The sequence below is a fragment of the Pagrus major genome, chromosome 20 (genome assembly GCF_040436345.1).
Source record: "Pagrus major chromosome 20, Pma_NU_1.0".
In the NCBI taxonomy this organism is placed as follows: Eukaryota; Metazoa; Chordata; class Actinopteri; order Spariformes; family Sparidae; genus Pagrus; species Pagrus major.
This window is the reverse complement of record NC_133234.1, coordinates 5825472-5848389: the sequence shown is the minus strand read 5'-3', so window position 1 is coordinate 5848389 and position 22918 is coordinate 5825472. Positions and strand designations below refer to the sequence as shown.

At 40.7% G+C, this 22918-nt stretch overlaps 1 protein-coding gene across 1 annotated transcript in view; it reads right to left on the bottom strand.

Annotated features, from left to right (window-relative positions):
- exoc6 (exocyst complex component 6) overlaps positions 1-21577 on the bottom strand; it is a 53069-nt gene extending 31492 nt beyond the window's left edge. The window contains exons 1-5 of the mRNA XM_073489462.1: positions 21480-21577; positions 11118-11289; positions 5835-5882; positions 5548-5638; positions 4505-4550 (exon numbers count right to left, since the gene is read on the bottom strand). Coding sequence (XP_073345563.1) covers positions 4505-4550; positions 5548-5638; positions 5835-5882; positions 11118-11289; positions 21480-21577 — 455 coding nt within the window. The remainder of the gene's footprint in view (positions 1-4504; positions 4551-5547; positions 5639-5834; positions 5883-11117; positions 11290-21479) is intronic.
- Positions 21578-22918: the final 1341 nt, after the last annotated feature.

The window sequence follows — 22918 nt, the reverse complement described above, 5'->3', positions numbered from 1 at the left end:
TTGAAGATCCATTTCTAATTAGCTTCTAATGTTAGTGAGATGGGACATGACATACTGCAAAGATTATCTAAAGCTGATTTATGACTTAGGCGGTTTGATCTTCCAGAGTTACAGGAGATTCTTTTACTATCTTTCTGCTCCAGCTAAGTAAGGAATCACTGTCAGGGTAACACAAAAAGGGAATGTCGTAAAAAGATTTGGAAGATATCCACTTGATTTGTCATTTCATCTTCAGATAAACTTGGAATACATTTTTGTATACAATACAGAATGAGGATTGTGGATTTTGTCTTCTATGGCTTACACAGAAGTGCATAAAGAAGGGACCTTCAACAGTAGATTTCCCGATGTTACTACATATGTGAAAAAGTTGTATTACTCCTTATATGGCTGCAGCATGAGCAACTTGATTAATGTCTTCAAGTGATGTCCCCTCCCAGTTAGCATTTCTCCATTGAATAGACGTTCAAAAAACAGCTATGGTCAACAGAGAAAGGACATTCAACATTGGTTCAAAGGTTAAGCTTTTTTCACACTGCTCTGTGTAGCAGTGGGGCCGTGGCTTCATGGCTCTGCAGACTGAAGCTGGGCTCACATGTAAGCCCTCTGTCATTATCTCATGGGGAAGCAGACGTAATTTAAAAAAATGCAGTTTATTGCAATGCAACAACTTGCTGTAGTAAAAAACAAAAGCGGAAGGTTAAACGAGTCTGGATGAGTGGGGAGATGCGGTTAACGCAGGTTGTCTATTGTTCAGCGAGAATTTCTTCAGAGAGGTCAGATCTTAAGTTTCTGTCAACAACACTCGCTAACGTTACCCTCAAAGGTCTAGAATGTTTACTGTTGCTTGGCAGCACCATCAGCTCCTCTGGGATGCCTCTCTCAGTGGCTGTTGCTGTCCGGCTCGGAAAGTACCGATGTAATCATCCAGATTTTAAATTGCACATATTAAACTTGTTTGTGAGTATCGGAGTGGCCCCGATGAGTCCGTGAGCAGTTCAGGAGGCTTGAGACTGGATCTGTCAAGCCCTCACAGTACTACATCATCTGTGCCAAGCAGCATGTTTTGAAGGGGCACTGCACTCGTTCTTTTAATGGCCAGTATAAATAGAAGGAACAATTATAGTAAGCAGTAACTGATTCAATGTACACCTGATGAATAATTTTTCAAGTCTGTCTGAAAACATTTAACTCTCCTTGAAAAAATGACTTAAGTATTTGGTTCATGAGCAGTTAGCTGCCTGGTTACATGTGAACCAGGCCTGTTAACAAAGGAAAACACAGTAACATTAGAAAAGACAAGTGTTGCAGTAAATATAAAACAGGTCAGTAAATAATGATATTAATTTACAGTGCTTCCAGACAACAAGAGAACACCTAATGGATTAAATAGTAATGTATTAAAATATGGTGAGGTGGTGCTTTCTCCTTTAGATCACCAACTGATGGGTTAACTGATCACATTTTAAGGTCTAATGGGAGTCAAAGAGCTATAAAATGTATGTCTAATTCATTGCATGCAGTGCAGTGCGATTTTTTATTCTCAATGGCTATTCAGCCACCTGTGTTTTCAAGATATTCTGGTCTTTCATAGTTCGCACACAGCCCAAGGGTTCAGCCTTGGGTCAGTGTGCTGAGCTCCCATCATTAGGCTGATAGGCAGGCTGTGAAGGGATCTAATTGGTCGGTCAGTGAGTGTAAAATGTGTTGTATACACATGAACAGAAGACAGCCTCATAAACTGTACAGTGAAAAGGTTTGTCAGAGTGCAGAGCACCAGGACGGAGGAAACAAAGGCTGCAAGTGGCAGGACATTGAACAGAATGTGACCTGGGCATCACCACATACAGTGCAGATAATTATGTGCATTTATGCCATACGAATTCCTTCCAATGTATAATAAGTGTATAGGGCTATGTCATTAGTGCTTCAAGTACACTCCACATACACAGATCCCACAAGGTGGCCAGCATGGTCTAATTGCCTTGGATTGGCTATGGGCCGTGACAGCGCAGCAGTGAGGGGGCCTTGTTGTGAACAAGGGCACACTGAGGGTCAATTGTCCGGCCAGTGAATGGTCTCTCCGCTGGTACACAGTAATGAACAAGAAAGGGTCATTATTTTCCTGTCATGAACTCCCGTCCCCTCTTTAGACAGGCATGTAAATACGGCCAAACGTGAAGTTCACAGGGGAGTTCATAGGTAGGAGTTCAATCAAACCCAGATAGCAGTGGATGAGTTCTGAGCTTTCTCTTTCTAGATGGACAACAGGAATGTATACAGTTTTGCTTATAGTTTTATTTACACTTCAGTTTGCCAAAGAGTAACTCAGTACCAGGTTACAAAGCAGTCTTTCACTGCCTACTGTGCTGAAAAACCACAGCCAGCATCACTGATGATACATTTGATTAGGAATTGAGGATAAAGCTTCAATTCAATATCTTTTTGATAATATTTTTACATTTAGGATATTGGTCATGACATTTTTAGTAATAACATTATTGATATCAGAAATTGTTTTAAGTTAAGATATCTAAAAAAAATAGAATTACCACCTTGCAGCCGAATGTCTCCACCAACCAGTCAGGTTGCAGTTTACATCACTGTGTGCATACTTATATATGTGACCTTCGAGGACATAATAACAGGTATTAAGTGTATTTTTTACAGGTGTATTTATCACTGAAGGAGATGGAGGGAGGGAGAGAGAGACAAAGAGAGCGCACACAAAAAATAAAACTACCCTTCACCTGTTGAGTGTAATCTCTTCATGTCTGTGACATTTTCTAGGGTATCTGCAATGGAAGTTCTCACTGTATTGACAGATATGACTCCAGTGAATAATCACTAGTGAGTAGCATGTTATTGCTACAGAGGGTACAGAGGATTGATAGTCACATGAAGCTCAATATCAGCAAAACAAACACTGTGGTGAATCACAATGCTGAAGCTATGCTATGGCCTTAAAATAATATTGTGATATATTTAGGCTATATCACAATACACAATATAGTTCTCAATATTTTGAAATCTCCTCTAACGCACTTCATAAATGCTAGGACTGGGCAACAAAATCAACAATGACATACTGTAGCTGTCACTGGCGGCAGGTGTAATTATGACTAGTAACACTTTGTAGGTTGTAGATACCTGATATGGGACATTTTCCCTTTTCTATTGCAAACATCCAGAATGTTTCCTTTAGATATCATAAATATGAATATCTGAAATTAAAAGCCCAATACATATGAATGGCAAAAGTGATGCTGTTTGTCCTCGAAAGAATGACATGGATATCTGAAATGTTCTCTTTGACAATGATGAAGTGACTTACAGATATCTGCAATATATATCCAGTCTACCAAATGTTAAAAAGGACAGAATTTTTAGATATTTTAATGAAAAGTACAATCAAAGTTAATTGCTAATAAAATTTTTATTGTGGATATTGTTTAATGAGGAGAAATGCTTTAATGGATATCTAAAATGTAACTGCAGATAGGAGAGTGGTTCGATTAAATGTTAAAACATCTTGCCATATGGTCGGGAGTGGTCAGGCATATGCTCTGTTGCACACCCTGGAGTTCTTCACATCACTGCTACGTGTCCGTGTCCACGCAGGTAGTGTTGCTGCTGCAGCACGGTTACTACCAGCTTGAGCTGCTTACATGGAGATTGCCTTTGATAATTATCAATCAAAATGATGACTTGATTTTCCTTTACCCTCATTGAAAGAGCAAGAAAGTGAGTGCACAGGAAAAAAAACCTGTTGTGTGTATTCTCTACGTGTCTGTCACATATTCTACAGATACAGGCATTAAAACTGTAGTGAAACGCTGCTATGATGTCGATATGACTGTCTCCAGTTTGTTTTCAGGTTTACTTTTGCTGAGAAACGTACGCGTGTCGTGGTAAAAATAGGTGAGACTCTCTAGATGAAGCGCTGTTGCAGCCTCACCTGACGTACTCTTGAGCCGCCCTACTCACACCGGCATTGTGTCTGCTCTACCCTGTTTACATGGTACTGAAATGAAGAGAAAGACGTAACGCCATGCACAAGTGATGCAGGCAGTGTGTTCAGCCTGTAAGTCTTTGAAGGAACATAACACACTAGACTCTATGGGATGAAATGTCTGTCAAACCTCTGGCCACACCCGTCTGGCTCGCCATGCCAGGAAGTGGCGACAACATGCTTCTTCCAAAACCTGTTCAGCAGCGATGTACTGTGGTGTTGTAGTGCCACACTATATTATAGCTGGCTCCAGGGGTCTGACACTGAGATCACACCTAACTGAGATGTGGCGTGGCACTATAGTACTTCAGAACATCAAAGCTTCTCAAGGTGGGGAAAAGGATGTTGTCACCACTAGTTGACTGAGCAATTAGATAGTGTGAAATTACTTGTAAGAATCTGGGAGCCTTTGGACCTTACTCCTGTACGTTGTGTTTAATATTACAGTTACACATCAGTCGCATAGTGCTGAATGCTTTGGGAGATTGGTACCTTTTGGATTCCAGCTGCTCCTTCAGTTTGCTGTACATTTCTAGAACTGCAAAGGAAAAGAAAATGGGAAAGATGATCAGAAACAGGGTTTGAGGTTGTTTCGTCAACAATTCCTTCAATCTGTTTTTAAGAAAACACAAAGAAAAGGCCAAATCACAATATATTTCAGGTTACTTGTGGGCTTGACTTAAGTTGCAGACCTCCCCCCTTGTGACTTGTTACACTATTGCTGCAGCCATTTAAGTTCTGCATCAGTCCCATTATTAAAACAAACAAACTGACCAACTAACAAAACTCTAGGTTTTCTAGACTTTCTTCTCAAATTAGGATAGTTGTGGTTGTTTTTTGCTTTAAAGAGTAGCCAAGCTGTTAGCGGTAGCCATGCTGCTAACACTGTCTCTGTGACAGCAGCACCAACGGTAACATCACAGGGAAACACTAGGAAGGGGAAAGTTGAAAAGTTGTCTACTTCCACTTTGATTAACTTTTTAAATATCTGAAGTTGTGAGTCACATCTGAGTTTGAGTTCTGTCTATCGGAGCATGCATAGACAGTGTTTACCAACCAATATTTTGTGAAGCTTTTACTCCAAAAAACATGATTATCATCAAATCAAGAAATGTTTGAACTTAACTTCCTCAGACAACTGGTCAGAAACACCAGAATCATGAGTCTTCTTATTATGCACGGACACATGAAGGTGTGGGACAGCAGTAACTCCCTTTCTTTTTTATAAATCATAGCTCTGCAGTACCTCTGCTTTAGGAAAAAGTACTATATATCAGCTTTCATTAATATTTAAAGAATTACAAAAGCTTTTACCATAGCCAGCTAAATACTTGTGGATCTATTCATCTAGGAAACTAATTAACTATTAAATGAACTTATTCTCACCAAGCCAAGGTTTGAACCTGGTCATATTCTAGGAAGAAGTACATTAATATGGACTCCAGTGGATTCTTGAGGTCACTCAGGTGACTAACACTAACACGTCATTAACACTAGAACTTCAGTGACCATTGACACACAAGCAGCAGTGGCACCTGGTATGCAGAGCTGGAGCTTCTCCACAGTGGTGGCCATGTTCCTCTGCTGGATCCGACAGCGGATCACCTCCTCTGTCTGAGCTGTCACCTGAGGGAAGAAACACACAATGGAAGGAGACAATGAGAAAGAGGCCGTCGCCTGTTCACTACTGGGTTAAAGAACGGTCATGTCTAAAGCAGAACTGTCTTTGCAGTTAAACGAGCATGCATATGTCCTGACAGCATAATAAGAAGGACGTCTTTGTCTTCTGCACATTCATGCATACACGCATACATGCACTTACCTCCCTCCCAGCTTCTTGTAGTCTTCGATTAGTGTCAGTAACTTGACCCTGTAAAACAAACACATCAATGTAACTGTACAGCTTCAGTATCTCTCTGCTCATAATTACTACAAGTTTTATCATCATCCTCTATGTCTCATTCCTCTGTTCCACTGACTATTAAAAACACATCAGTGAGTGGGGTGTGTGCACACCGTTTTTACATTACTATAAACACACAATTCGTATTCTTTTTCTTTCGGCTGCTCTCTGTTGCCACAGCGGTTCATCTGTTTCCATCTCACTGAAAAACTAGGCCTTGCCCAACCTGGCATGAAAATCTAGATCCCATAATTTTATTTGGCATGGGCTTTTTACGCCTGACACCCTTCTTGGTGCAAACCTCCCCATTTATCTTGGCTTGGAGCTGGCAATTTGGAAAGCACTGGCTCGTGAATTCCCAGTGCCAAGGGAGCAAGCCCGGGTTCAGTGTCTTGCCCAAGGACACCTCGACATGTGGACAGAAGAAGGTGGGGATCGAACCACTAACACTGTGATCAGCAGAAAACCTGTTCTACTGCACTGCTGTTTGTGGGTGTTAGGGTATTTATGTCAAGTGTGAAATGAGTTTTACGTGTTATCTAGGTTTCATTCCATGACATTCTGTTATACAATTTTTTTACAAACTCAGCATGTATATACAGGTTTTTTAAACTCAGGTAAACCCACTCAAAATAGCACATTGACTCCTTTCTATGGGTGATTGGTACACGTATTTGTCCCAAACCGCCTCAGACGTCACAGGTCAGTGCATGCCATCAGACAACAAACACGTCTGAATGTCATATGGCCAGAGGATAAGTCAGTGGGCAAGATTATAATCCTTCTGATCCACATGTGGATCAAGAACGGTGTGTCTGCGTCTACCACAGTTCTGTCAGTGGAAACATGTCAAACATGCCAACACATATTAGACGGTATCACACAGATCTGTCAATCATCAGAACAAGGCAAGAAAAAAATAAAAAAATAAACAAGTCCAACAACGATGTGAAAGCAAACAGGCCAAAGACATTCCTAAAGTAACTAGCATTTAAATAAAAAAAAAAATGGATCAGCCCTGCATAAAAATTAGAGGTGTGAATCTTCACTGGTCTCACGATTAGATTACGATTCAGCTGTCAACGCTTCCAATGCAAAACGATTCTCGATGCATCTCAGCGTATGGCATAATCAATGACCACGGAAAGAAGGAAGTCGAGCCATTTTCGCTTCATGCTGGGGCTCCGTCTCCATGGCTATGTCCAGGTTTTAATGTAACGTCCTTGCTATTAACATTAGCTGTTGGTAGGCCTGTCACGATAACAAATTTTGCTGGACGATAAATTGTCCTAGAAATTATTGCGATAAACGATAATATTGTCGCTTTGAGACCATTTTTCAACTAATATAATGATAATGGCAAAATAACGCAAGTACACCCTTTCAAAGATCAATAAACCTTTAATTCTAAAGAATATTTAATATTGGAATGTGAAGAAGACATTTTAAATATCCAAAATAAATAAAGATGGAGGTTGTGGCCAAAGCAATTGAGCCATGGCCAGCCACGGTTCCTTACTGCAGCAACAATGTTAGCACCATTGTCTGTAGTGATGTGGAGGCGTGACGGTACACGTGATGATGATGACGTATGTTTTTTTCAAGGTGTTTCCCCGGTGTCCTCCTGTTAATCTAAACATGTACCAGCTGTCTGTTTATAATCATATGGATGCTGTTATAATGTGTTGTGATTGAGATCCTGACCCACCAAACATCCTGGAAAGTGACAAAGTTACGTTTTTCTATAATTTACATAATTACATAATCGCCATCAGTAAACTGGACGCTGTCTGACTATTTCACTCGCGGGGTTCACTAAGTTCACTGAGTCTTGTCGGGAGGGCTGACCGTCACCATGACAACAGTAACTGACCAGCGCAGTGATTTTTTTCACCGCGACAAACACTTGGTGAGTTAAAGTTTTTTGCCGGGGACAGACGCTGTTTTTCGGCCAGAAATGTGACGAAGAGTCGGTCAGACCGGCAGGCTGACAGACACTTATCCACGAATAACTGCGGTATTTTTTTCCTCATATAAGTTGTCAAAGACACGACCAGTTACTACGTTCCTGTTGTTTGGTCCTGTAACGTTGCTTTGTGGGACATTTATCTTTATTTTGTTGAGTGAAGGATCTGTAGAGTTATCAGACACCAACACCATCAGATCGACACACCCTCGCTCTGCGCCGCCAGCTCAGTTCGCCAATACTGCGCCTCTGATACCTCCGGAGGCGCAGCGAAATTTCACCCCTCGCCACATCTGAAACTTTCACACAAAGGCGGATGCGGAGAATTGCCGCAGGAACCCCGCATGCAAACGGCAGTGTGAATGGGGATGGTGACTGACATGAGGAAAACAAACAAGCATGCAAATGGAAATTATCGAGGCCGGCAAAATTATCGAGCTCATTTTAATTTATCGTACGATTAATTGATTTATTGATTATTGTGACAGGCCTAGCTGTTGGTTAACCAAAATGTCCTCAGTTTGGAGATACTTTGGTCTAGATGGTGAAAAACAAGACAGCAACGTGTAATGTATGTAAAGCCAGTGTGCCGAGGGGTGTAGGTACGGTTGCGTTGTACAATACCAGCAGTTTAGTCAAGCACCTGCAGAAGTTTCACGTGAAAGAGTACCAGAACTTCATGCAAGCAAACAGCCAAACAGACACCAGTAGGTAGGAGACTCTCACTGATGCTTTCCTGAGATGCAAAAAACTTCCAGCAGACAATCCAAAGGCTAAAGGGATTACAGACAAGTTGCTCATCTTCATTACACTCTCTGACCAACCACTATCTGTCGTGAAAATTATCACATTTCGCAGCCTGTTGGAGCACTTAGAGACCAGGTATAGTCTGCCATTCAGAAAATACATTTCACAAACTGCAACATCCTAACAATACAAGTGTCGTCACAGTTAGTGGCGCTGTTGGAAGATGTTAAAGCCTTGCGCTTGCCTGAAGGTTATTTTGATCATGTAGATATTTATTTCTCTACAGTTTTGCATTTTAAATATTTAATTTGAATGAAAACGTTACAGCTGTTGCTGCTACCTGTCTGTACGTGAAGCCTAATATAAATATATTCCTTTGGAATATAGCCTCATGATGTAACCTTCAACACTATACCAACAATAATAATTACAATATCAAAATATAAAGAGCTCTTGTATCGGAATCTGTATCAGTATCGGCCGTTGTGTAAAAGAATCAGATGAGACCTGAAAAAATGTGGATCGGCCCATCTCTAGTCATGTTTCTATTGATGGTGATCCAAGCTGGAGCAGATAAACGTGACAACTGCAGAGTGATTTGACCTGGGTATGAATGCCAGTTGTACCCATTCACACTGAAGACAAGATCCAGATGTTTGGTTGTTGGTGCGTGTTTTGTTCAGTGTCAAAGAGGTATTAGGGAGCACTTAATTTTTTCATGCCTTTTAAATTTCACATGTTCAATACTTTTTTAGAATGTATGAATACCTTGGTATTGGTTCACCCACAATTGCTGTCACATGTCTTTCTGTCCCTACTCTCTCTGTCTGCTCCCCCTTTTCATGCCCTCTCTTTTCCCTCTCTACTTCCCTCGCCGCAGCTGCTCAGCCTTGTAATCAGCTCATTGTCCATGAAGGGGCAAGGACAAAAGCAGGCAAATTCAGATTAACCAGGCAGCGGGGACCTGAACCCATCATCAGTGCACTGGGCCTTTCATGTGGTTTAATGGCTTGTGACAGGCTCTTTCTCACAGATTCAGTGACAAACTTCTCGATTCTGGATGGGGATTTTTGAACTCTCGGCTCTTGTCACACGGCTGAGAGCCATGACCCAATTGACCAGTCGGCTTTTTGATGACAATCCTTTCAACAGTGAAGCTTCCAAACAAGGGGGTACGACTACATAATCACAGCCTCTCCATTCAGCCCAAGCACCACAGTCAGAGTGCTGAAGAGCAAAGAGACAAGTACCATTTCTAGAAACCTAACTAAGATGGTTATCTGAAACAACATAATGCTGCACTGGTCAGCTAGCAGCGGTACAGCCTATGACACTTCTACTTTTGAGACAATGTCTGTTTAGATTAGCTATCTTGTTAGATTACAGATCTAGAAGTTCTAATTCAAACAGTTAGCACCAGTCAGGACACTGGATATTAGGCTTTACACAATCAGGATTTTTGGGGCCGATCACCAATCAGTGAGTTTGAATAAACCGATCACCGATCACCGATCCGATCACGTGAGGGAGCAATATGTGTATTTAAATAACTTGTTAATTTACTGTATATACTTATGTACTGTTTACTGAGTATCAACAAAAGTATTCTCTCCCACACCGCCGGCATGTTTGTTTGAATCCGACAACTAATGATTCAAGATTCAAAAAAATGTATTGTCCGTCACATCGTGACAGGGCTCAAAACTAGCTGTTGGGTTCGGGTAGGCGTGTCGGTGGTGTGGAGCTTCTTCGGAGTGGGTGGGACGGGTGGGACGGGTGGGACACAGGCCGTCTGCAATCTATGCAACGGGAGCATCTGCGGGGAGTTTCAGCACGAAAATGACGTCATTGATCGGATCGGCGAATTACGATTTTACAGCCGATCTCACAAATTGCATAAAATGCAAAATATCGGCCGATCCGATATAGCCGATCAGATCGGCGGAAAGCCTACTGGATATTAAACAAAAATGTTTCTCTTTTTAACCGAACATTCACTGACTTTGGAAGTGAAATGTCTTCATTTCATGTCATATTTGATTCTTCTGGATTTCAGCTGGATAACGGAGCATCCTCACAGATACTGTCGTGTTGGCTCTATTGGGGCCTGAAGTGCAAACAGGGTTTGTAAACTCTAGAGATGAACAAATGTTTCAAACACTAATTCCTGCAAACTCCAAGGCCATGGAGCTTTTTGAGGATGTCCAGTTCAATCATGATACTATCACCAGTAACCAATGAACCATTTACCTGTAGAATTTTTCCAAACATTCCACATCTTTTTTAGTCTTTTGTTGACCCCATCTCAACTTTTATTTCACATTTTCACATCAGACCGGATGTAAGGCATCCATACTTAATTTGGTTCTCTTAACAATCTAGTTGGTAGCTGGTTGGAGTCCATGGCCACTATATTTTAAGATTTAGCAGCCAATATGGTTTGCAGACCAAACTGTCTTGCTGGTCCTCTTTACAGTGATCTTTCTTACCATCAGTTTCTCTGCATCGGCGCGGACTTTGAGGAGCTCTGTGATGGCGTCCACAAAGCCTTGGTGGTGGAAATTGCACATCTTCTCAATCTCACGGTCATGATTCCTTATCCGGGCATCCAGCTTTTCCATGAAGCGCTTGTGGGCATTGGGCTGGTCATCATAAATAGACCTGAGAGAGACAAACATGGGACAGAAGAAGAGTGGGTAAGGCAGGAAGGGAAAGATGGACAAATACAAAGCTGTCTGAATCATTGTTTGAATGAAAATGATGCAGCATAATGAAGGTCCCTCCTTTCTCCAACCACTCTCTCACACAGTATACAAAATGCACGGACAGAAGAATCAGCAGCTGCTCTGGGAGCAGCGTCTCTCCTCCTCCTCTGGCAGGAGTGACAGTGAGTTACTTTGGAGTAAGTATCTGTGTATCGGTGAAGTCAGTGCATTTTAAGAGAAGCATTCTGTGACATGACTGTGAATAATCACATCAAGTCAATAATCATTGTCGATAATGAACAGGTAGGTACAGCAGGCATACTAATTAACAAATTAATAACCTCTTCCCTGGAATCATGAGAAAGTTTCAGCAGCAGACAACACTGTCGGTGTGAAACCAGTAACCACAGGAACTCACTATCACTCCTGCTAACATGCACTGTGGTTCAGAGGAGAGGCAGAGCTGCCTGAAGAGCTGCTGACTCTGTCTGTGCGTCGTCTGTCTCCTCTTCTGCCGTTACAAAATTGATTCACTGCCAGAGAAAATGAACATGTGGTGTGAGATTGTGTGAGTCTCACAGTCAAGGCATTGAGAGTTGGTCATGTTTTGCTGGGAGAACTATCCTTTGGTTGGTGTGTGTGTGTGTGTGTGTGTGTGTGTGTGTATATGTGTGTGTGTATGTGTGTGTATGTGTGTGTGTGTAGAGGTTGAGCAGTCTGAAACTGGATATGTGAATTTCTCAACAATCCTTTCTAACTGAATTTATGAACACATCCATGTTTATAGTTTAACAATCAGAAGGCTAATGGTTACGTTTTTAATCATTAACCAACGTTTGCGTAGTTAACTCTGTAACACACCTGGACAGGGAAACGAGAGATGGACTACAAGCTCGGCATTCTGTGCATTCCTCCACCTGTATGTGATGCACTCTCGCTAGTTGTATGAAAAGTATGCTCATGTTTCAGCCCACACATGCATAAAGACTCGTGTCACAAAGCATTGTCCACTAACTCTAGTGAAGTTTACATCGACTCTAGAGAAGTTTAAACAGGCTTTTTAGCACATTACCATCAGAGCATATCTCTGTCTGTGTCTGCTGTGTGTGCAGGCTGAGAGAGCTGCCCTGCCACTCTTACAGTGCACTGATGTAGCGAAAATACAGCAAAGTCACACCCTATCAAAATACTGAAGAGACTTTTGCTTGTGGAACATCGTTCCCCCGCCACCGAAAAAAACCCCTGCTCAATTAAAACTGAAAAATCAATGTTATTGGATTGAATTTGAGTTGTTAGTAGTGCTAACATGTTGCTCAGTATTGATGAGTGCTTCACGGAGAGCTGTAAATACATCTATGTACAGGGTGTGCATCCACTGTCAGCACGGGACTGTATTTTTACTACATGACATGTCCGTCCTTTAGGCAGTGGGCAAAAGCTGTTTGGTTCTGCCTTTAGTTAACTACTGATGATGGTAACTGATGCAAACTGTAGGCAGCAGTCAGAAGGATGATCCTGCAGCTGGTCTGGTTCAGGTCAAACAACAGCAAAGCATCCTTCTTTTTTTGTTTTATCCCTAACCCCTTTCCTCCTACCCTTTCCCCTTTCCCCAACACAACTAAAACAGCACTTTTCTACAACCAAAACTGAACTTTTGTTCCTGGTGTGTATAAATCATAGAAGCCCTTGAAACAGAGCTTTTCAGTTTAGTGAAAGGGCTGTGTGGCAGTGACTAACATTTACTGTGATCATTCATTATAAATTATAATAAAGCTGGTTTCATGTTGATTTTGTCAGATTGCATTAATGTATAAAAAATAAGGATTTTCTCACCACAGAACAGAAGCCTGGTAATGACTGCTGGTTAACATGCACTGGGCTGCAATTAAATTAATATTTCATATTTGGTTTGTTGTCTGACGATGAAAAAATATAAAAATAAGAAAAATATGTAATGAGAAAAACTATATGGTGAATTCTGCAACAATATAACACAATAAAGGTGACCACAGAGAGCAGCGTCCAGCCCTGCGAGAGGTGAGTGCTGCAGAGTCATGTTTGTGATGTTTGCCGTCTTACAGCTGCTATGTGAAAAACTCATTTTTGTACATCACAGCACAATGGTGGTGCACTGCAGACAGATTTATGTTTGTTTTGTATTGTTCATGAACTGAGGTGGACCACATAGATACTGGTGTTGAAAAGATGCAGCTTTTATATTGTAGAGAGTTGGCTATATAGAAGATGCATCACGAATCATTATGCATTCAAGCTGCTGAGGGGGGAATCGTAATCAGATCGAAGCGTGACTCTAGTGAAGATTCACACCTCTACATGAGGACCTCTACAAGGCCCAAGTCATTTCCAATACAATCATTGCTTAGTGGCGCTGTGTCTGACCTGTCACACTGATATTCACCATGATTTATTATACAGTATGTGATGTGTGCACACTGAACAACAGCACTGCAAAAACACTGAGAACCAACTGTGCTCGTGGGGAGGCCTGGGTGGACAGTTGTTTGCACATTATTGTAAAGAACCCTGTTATGATTCACTATGGGTCATCCAACAACCACACACACACACACACACACACACACACACACACACACACAGACACACACACACAGACACACACTCTTCTCTCTGTCCTATCCTGGCCTGGCTTCAACAGGCACAGATGGCTGTGTGTGTGTGTGTGTGTGTGTGTTTGTGTTGGTGTAGAAGACAGAGAGAGTGAGGGGGAGAAAGGGAGAAAGAGAGATAGACAGAGAGAGAGAGAGAGGGAGAGAGACAGAGAGAGAGACAGAGAGAGAGGGAGAGACAGACAGAGAGAGGGAGAAAGCGGGGGAGAGAAAGAGAGAGAGACGGAGGGAGAGGGGGAGAGAGATTAAATGCGACTGTAACAGTTGTGAGTCACTATATGTTTGTGATTGTCTGTAGACTGTACAGAAGGTATTGTGTATAACAGACATGTTATGCACCCGACAGGTGTGACGTTGAATGTCTTCAATGTGTTTCCAAGAGTGGGGCTTTAAAAACATCTGTTGACAGGATCAATTCATGCAGAAAGAAATGTTCGTACGATCAGAGTGCTTCAAGCCCGACATATCACCTCCTCTCAGAGTTTATAATGTCTATCTATTCATTGATTCATTCATGTACCAAAATCCATTTACACTGAAATAATTCTAAACGCTTCTCACAGAGAATGTTGGCATGTGCTGTTTATTAAGATTCATTTATCACACAGCATGTAATTAGATTCACTGTTTAAATCGCTCAGCAGCCCTAATTGTAACACTTCACTTACTGCAAGTTGTAAAAATAAGAAAGTAGCAAAGACCTGAGCTATTTCAAAAACCTGTGAGACTACAGAGACTACTGAGTGAACACTTTAACCTGTTTTTTTCTTTTTTTCCTCTCTCTTGCTATGTACTCATTTATTTAAACAGCTCCCTGCATTCTTCTTACACCTGATGTTCCCTTGTTTTAATATGTTAAATCTAGTTTTGACACAATGTTCCTACCTTTTGTGTTTACATGGGCACATTCATCTGGTACATCGAGCAGGAAGCAGGCACATAATGTGAGATCAGGTCAAACTCAGAGACTAAAATCAAATGATGCACTTTGTTCAAAACAGAAAGGTTGAAGCCTTTAAGTGTGTCTACCTGCAACTACTATGCATATGAGTTGAGTTGACCCAGATGAAAAGCAAGTTTCAAACTTGTTAACCCGTCCAAAAGTTTTTTTATATTATACAAGACATATCATGAGGAAAACAACTAGTCAACAACATGGCTGAGCATGAAGGCTTTAGAACTGCAGTGTACCAACAACAGATTCACACAGCCAGGGTTTCATATGTCACAAATCTAAGGAACCCTGCATATCAATAAGACATTGCATAAATCATGAAGCAAAGTTGTAGAGTTACATCTAAGCCACTTTAAAGCCACATGGATATTGTAATTGTAATTCTGATGAACAGAGATGAGCTTTTAGGGGTTTAATTGACGCCAGGAGAGGAACTTTAAAGCAGACAGTGAAAATTTTCAAATGTTGTCAAACATCGACAAACAAGTCTAAAGTTACAACGGTTCATTCTACAGCCATAAAACAAGCTAGGCTTGTATTGTAGGTGGTGTTGGGAAAAGATGAATGAGGTTCCAGACCTGCAAATGCTATATGGTCTCATCTCTGCTGGAGTAACTGCTCCATCTAGTGACAACGTAGTGAAATGCAACCTTCATAATTTCATGATAAATAAATTTCAATTCAATTTATCTATATTTAATTGGACAGGGTCATATTGTGATATCTGACCATCTCTGACATTAATTTATAAATGACCTGAAAACTCCTTAAACAAAACCAGAAGAAAAAACAGAGGTCCTACTTAATGATCCAAAATATGAAACCTGTATCTGCAGCCGACTGCACTACGTCAGCACATCACACCTCAGTCAACATATATGGTTTTTACTATTGTGTCTGTGGATTACAGTCGCAACAAGAAATACATCACTATGTCATTTAAAGAGAACATCTTGAATGTGATTAAGGTAGACACAGTGACAGGCAGATTACTGAGTTTTGCAAGAACACACCTCTGGAGGAACTGGGGGAGCAGGGAACAAAGAAGCGGGCCGTGAATAATCACATCTATGGAGACCCAAAGTGTCGAAAATTATACAAATTCCATAGTCATTCCAACAGTACATGTATACATTATATATATATATATATATATATATATATATATATATATATATATATATATATATGTATGTATGTGTGCATTTCTCTTTAAGACTAGACGTTTTTATGCAAAAATCTTTGTTGATTTCAGAACACCACTTTTCCTAGTGACTGTTTTATTTAACACCACTTTTCTTCCTTGTTTTTGTCAATCAAGAAAAACAGGGCTAAACTCCTGTCCCTTCATGTCTTTTCAACCACAAACTAAAAACAGACCGGCTGGAAAAGAGATAAATTAATAACATTCATTTAAATTCAGAGTTGTGTCTGTCTGATCTTTATCTGTCTGAACATTTGTATATTTGTCTGTGTCTTTCTCCAACTGCCAAAGATTTATGTGTCGGTGGGGGTCTCGTTCAGGCTTCATTCATCTCATGATATTTTATGTTGAAGCTCATAGCTGATAAATATTCCAGGAAATCTAAGGGGATTCCTGGACTGCTTATTTGCATACAAATTAATTTCCACAAGGATGTTACTTTCTAACTTTGACATGTAAATGTAGAGTCCAGGTTTAAAAATACTGGACTTCCACTTTATGGTCAGCTGGGAACACTGGTAGTTTAGCTATATAAAATTAATAATAAGACTGAAAAACACTGAAAAACACTGAAAAACACTGAAAAACACGACTAAGTCAAAACCTTGTATATGGCTGGACGGATGTGTGAAAATGTGGCCTATTTGTGACAGGGGTAGTTGGTGGGTAGATTATTAGATTTCTGCCTTTTGTGTTGATAAAACTATAACTCAGACGACTACTGCGAGTACATTTTATGACTTTAATTAAACTGCACTCAGCAGCATTTAGCAGTAGGCTAACTCAACCAACATGTTGCAGCTGTACTAGCCTGTCACGATGATTGAGACTATGAACCAGGAATGCAAACACATGCGTGGTTATAAAAGATAGAGCTACATCATACTATACTCATCATACTATTATCATATAACCACGTCAAGAAGGCCTGTGCTATATGCTTAAATAAATAGGAAATATTATTAAAACTACTCAAGTCAGTAAGAGACAGACATTGTATTGTCAGGATTTTATCTCTTAATCTTGTACTCTTATTTATCAATGCTCTTACAGGTGGTTCATTTCTTTCTAAGACTATCCAGCCCCTCTACTGGTGGTACATGACAATAATCCCTTCACATCTGTTAGTTCTGTTCAAAAATTCTCTTTTTGTCACACAGTTATCAAATCGCAATGTCACCTAATTTTCTTATTTCATTTTGTTGATATATCAATATTTTTTTACCAATTGTCTCCATATTTGGACTGCCCATTTTGCTGTTTAACCATGTACTGCACCAAACTCCTCAAAGCCCATTGTTCTGACAAACACTAATCATACAGCCAAAAACCCTGCCATGAGACTCTCACTCTGTGGCCGACAGTTGGAGACATTTTGTTAAACAAATCAGATGTTGCCTCACCTAATCACATGCCGATCCTTATTTGTTTGAAGTCAGCTCAAGTACCAGAGGACAAGTTGAAGGTAATATATCTGATCCAAGAGATAACAATGACATTTTATGTTTTAAGTTCCCAGAGTCCAAAGTTTGTTTTGTTTCAGAGCTGTAAGGGAAAGGGCTTTCTCATAATTCCTGTTTCTTTTATGGCTGCAAAGAATTTATACCTTCATTATTGATCAATCTGTAATTTATTTCAAACTACAGAATGTTCAAAATAAATGAAATACTAATTAAATACATTTGCAGTCCAGAAAACAAAACAACTTGTTATAAATGTATTCAATTCATGACACAGAGAAGAGCAGAAAATGGAAAGCTGGCTAATGTTTGGTGTCCTTGATAAATGACTAACTGATTACCATAAACCTCAAGGAGTTGAAGTGAAGAGCTCAGCCTGATGTAATGAATGGCACAGTACCGCACACTGGACACATGCACGCCCATGCAGCACAGTGATCTTCAGCCTCTATGATGCCATGAGGTTTCTTCTTCCTGTTATTAATAATTGAGAGCAGGTGGTTGCTGAAACAAATACATCTCTGTCTTCCTGCTTCCTGCCAAAGCAGGAAGCTTACTTTGGCCAGCCTGCAGTGGCCTCTGGGTTAACACTATGCTTTTTTTTTTTTGTAATATGTTTTACACCGTTTGAAAATGAAAGAATAACATTCATTTTCACATCGTCACTAAATTTGACTATAGATTCAATTAATTTTTTGGTGTTTTTTTCAAACTGCAACTGCAAACTGAAAACAGTCTACAGTGTTGTTGTAGGTATGGTGCCAACAGGCAAATAAAAGAGTTGTGACATTCTTACAGTTTCAACCGAGTTGGTCCGTTATTGCCGCAGTTCCGCAAAATCTGTGGTCTGGGAATGTCCCACATGTTGTGCTCTACACTCCACATTGCTTTAAAGTAATAAACATTTGGTCATAGTTGGGCTGCCTCTTTGTAGACAGAGCAACACAGGGCAAAAGCATGGCAGGCTATAACTTTAACAAAATTGACTCCTCCCAAAATGACTCAACTACAAAACTAACTGCAACAGGAATAGAAAAGCGCTGTTCGCTGCTCTGATGCCTTCAGCTCCAGTACTGAATGTTAGCAAAGTAAGCTAGAATGCTTTTGTACAAGCTGCTGGAGAAACCTCCTCTGCTGCCATCTACTGTGGCTGACAGTGTTGTCAGCAGCCAATCAGGAGAGATGCTCTGAGGTGGACTAGGATTTTATACTGCGCATAAATGTACTAAGACCACAGAGACTATGACTGTGTGCAGATATGTTGTTTTTATACATCACAGATGTTGATCAAATGCATTCAAATGTCAGTCTTTCAGCTAAAATGTGAAACTGACTGTAATCTATAGTATTCAAAGTCCAGTGTTACCCACACATAGACTTTGCATTGGACACCCAGATATATTAACAGCTGTATATTTGGCAACACATTTAAGCATTTTACTTTAATTTTTTTATCTCATCGATACAATTGGTGGGATATTGAACTGAACTGAGGGATGTTCTTTCCCATTTAATGTGGGCTTACTTATGTCATTGTTAAGTACAAGCTTGTAAGTGCACCTGGTTGTTGGGATGTTATTCAGTACCACGTTGGTTTCGAAAGGTTACATAATTCACAACAAGCCTCCTCCACACGTGGCTCACCTGCTGCATTGAAAAACAGAATCTGGGCTGAAAACATCCAAAATGCGAGGTATGTTTTTAGGAAACATGCTGGTTATGGAAAAGGTCAACAGAGCAAACACATACTGGGAGAAAAACACAGGAAGGCAAGCAACCCAGTGTGTGTGCATTGGACAGTTAAAGCAACACTATGAAGGCAAATTTTTAAAGCAATTCTCAAAGATAGATTATTTATCAGTCTCATTCTCAGGTTGTCAAATACAAACACTTTGCCCCCCACCACTACAGGCCATTCTGTAGTGGTCACAGACGTTGATCAAAGGCAACAGAATGGAATCTAAGGTATTCAAAGTCACTTTGTTTTAAGTTTAACAAGGCCAGATACCCCAATGAAAGCCAGAGTAAGTTGATTCTGCTTCTTGATACAGGCCACATGTGTCAATAACAATAATTATGTTTATGATGGCACAGGCCTCCTCAGTAGTGATTTGGAAGATTGAATATCAATGACAGTTGCCTGAGAAACTAGGAAAAGTCAGATAGTCAGTAAGTCATTCCACCCACCCCAAGAGACAACTGTATCAGGCAGAACAACTTTATGACTTCATCTCTTTATGACTTCCTCCTTTCATCAAGTCATTTATTAGTCCACATCCAGAGGAGGGTATATGTAAATGCCTGGCTGGTATGAGCAAACACAGTCACTTGCATTTACTAAAGAAGAAGAGAAGTGGACACCACGTCATTACAGCAGGTAACTTGTTAGAGTGGCTGGTTTGAAGAACTGTCCAGTCTGAGTCCACATAATGTCTCCAGTCATAACTGTAGGGGTCCAGAGCACCCGCCTCAGAACATGGCATTTTTACCATACAATAATCAATATGATTTTAACATTAGATCTATTCACTGACAGTATGAGAATGAACCCATTAACCCTAACAACAGTAGACAACTAGCTGTTGATTCGCATTGCGGAGATACGTGAAATCAGCAAACTTGCCAATTTGCAATGTCAGTACAGCTGTGACTAACATTTAAAGAAATGACTAACACTGTGTCTGACCTATCTGACTGTTCTGCATATTCTATGTAACGTGTTGCTTTGATAGCATCTTTGGTATCTACTCAACAATGACAGCTCAGACTACCTTTTTCTTTAGTCTGTGGACCAACAAGTAAATCAGGCCTCCGTCAGCTGGAGCATGATGCAGTGGTTTTCCACTCAGACGTCAGTGTAAACAAACATTATGACCGGTTCAACAGAATTAATAATTTAAACAGAGTTCATGCTTCAGTAAGTACTGACTAACACACTAATAGTGTCTCTCTGTGCTCAAATTTTGAAAAAATAGTTTAGGACTGTTGAGGAGGAACCAAGAGAGGCAAAGGGCATGACTGTCATTTTTCAACAGCTAACCTGCAGCATCTAGGTCAGCCCTGTTGATAACACCATATAAGACTCACTGAAACTGAAACGAGCAGAGACATAACTAACGTCACCTTCAGGGCACACATTCATTAGTTTCCCCAGGTATGTTGGAGACAACCACAGCCTGCAGGCACGTCTGAGAGACAGGTGTGTGAGAGAGATGGAGGCATTCAGCTGAGGGGAAGTGGTTCTAGACACGAGCCTGTCAAACTAACGTCAATCATTATGGCCTCTGAAGCAAGCAAGCTAACTACCAATCATAATCAATGCAGTGTGCTACAGACCGTTAGCATGAGCGATCAACATCCCCTTTCATCGCTATCAGGCTCTTTGGCGACCTTAAGACGACACCAGGTGGTCAAGGTGACGTAGCAAAGCCCGGTGTAACGGACTGTCAGCAGCAATCATTTTCACATTTCTGCTGAACAGCGAGCTGAAACTGTTAGCACCGTTAGCTGACATTAGCTGCATAATGATGAGAAGATGTCCCACAGCCACACCCACACATGATGTTTACATGATGACAGGTCAGCAGCCGTCCATCAACACACAGCAGCTGGAAATACTACATGGACACAGTTTGACTGTAGCTGCATTTAACTGACGGACCAGCGGTCAGTGTTGGCCCGTTAGCTAACAAGCCAGCTAGGCTCATGCTTCATTTCAACACCATGTAGCCTGTTGGCTAAAATTGCTAATGTTAGCCTACCGGTGGCTAGGGTAGCTGAGCTAGCTCTTGAACAAAAGGTCTGATAAAGCAGCAGATGCGACCAAACACACAGACATTATTTTTGGTGAGGGCTCGCTAAGAAGCCATAAAACCTTACCGGAGAGTGGGACCGACACAAGCCGTGTCGGTGCTCTCAATCTCCTGCAAAATCCGCTCGTGCTCCGTTACACACTCCAGGGTTTCATTCTCCGCCATGATTGTTGTGTGTTGGCTGACTGCAGCTACAGCGGAGGGACTACATGTCAGTGTGAGCTCCGGCCTGTGGGGGACGCATCACAGCTGCAATGACTTCAGAGTCAGCACTCTGTTTCCTCACATCCTCCACGTTACAGTAACGGTCGTTACATCCGCTTATCCTCTGCGTTACAGTAACGGTCGTTACACCCACAAAGCTTTACCTCAACACAGCGGGGGGCCGACATGGAGAAGACATCGATGGATCTGTCGTTGGCTGTTGTGTCCATTGTAGGATTTAGATAATCTGAATAATATAATTAAAATGTGTAATAAAATAATCAGAAAGACTGCCTGAATTGATATTTGATGATATTATTGATTATTACTCTATTTTTATATTTAAGTATTTAAAGCAATTCTGATTCTGAATTCTGATTAATATACTAATCCCAGTTAATATTACATTAATGTTATTGAATTAGGTCTGATAGGCTACTTGATAAATAATATTAATAATATTATATTTTCAGATTAAACAAAAAGCACTATAAAACTGATGCTGTCTTATCTTTGACTGATTGTTTTTCTCTTGAAGAGAATATTATAATCACACATGGTCACCTGTAAATCAAAATATAGATTTAGAGACTAATTTCACCCAAAAGTATCAGAAGAGGGCAGTGGTTTATCTTTCAGCCCTGACTGTCTGCTTTTCATATAAGGCTGCACGTGGGCCCAGCAGTCTGAAGCAGTCACTTGGTTGAAGCCTGACTGAATACCTGGGGCACCTGAATACCTGGGGCACCTGCTGCTGCTCATAAATCCAGCTTCTTTGGATGTTTAAAGTGTTTTTAAGAGTGCAATATGCTAAAAGTGCCATTACATCTTTGGTATTTTAAGCAAATTTACATATGTTTTGTTTTGTTTTTGGCATCTCTTGGTGTGCATATTGTAAGTTTAAATTGTGGAATGTACCTTTAAGACATACTGTGTTGCTAAGTTACATAGATAGATAGATAGATAGATAGATAGATGGATGGATGGATAGATATACTGAGGTATCGAGGAGTAAAGGTAACTGGAACATAAGGTGCAAGACGATAAGGTGCAGTTTTATTGACAGTAATAATAATTTAAAGCGCGAAAATTATTTGCGTGTTGTGGAGTGTGCGTTATAATGGAGAACAATGATAATAATAAACGACGAGTATTGTGGAAACCCCAGACATGTGTGGTTGTGCACTTTTGGCTAACTTTCCCGTCTCCAACACTCTCAGAAAACCCATTAATCAAGAGGCACGACCCAAACCATTACAATATCAATCAGCATTTTAAATCACTCATTATGCGAGTCAGGTT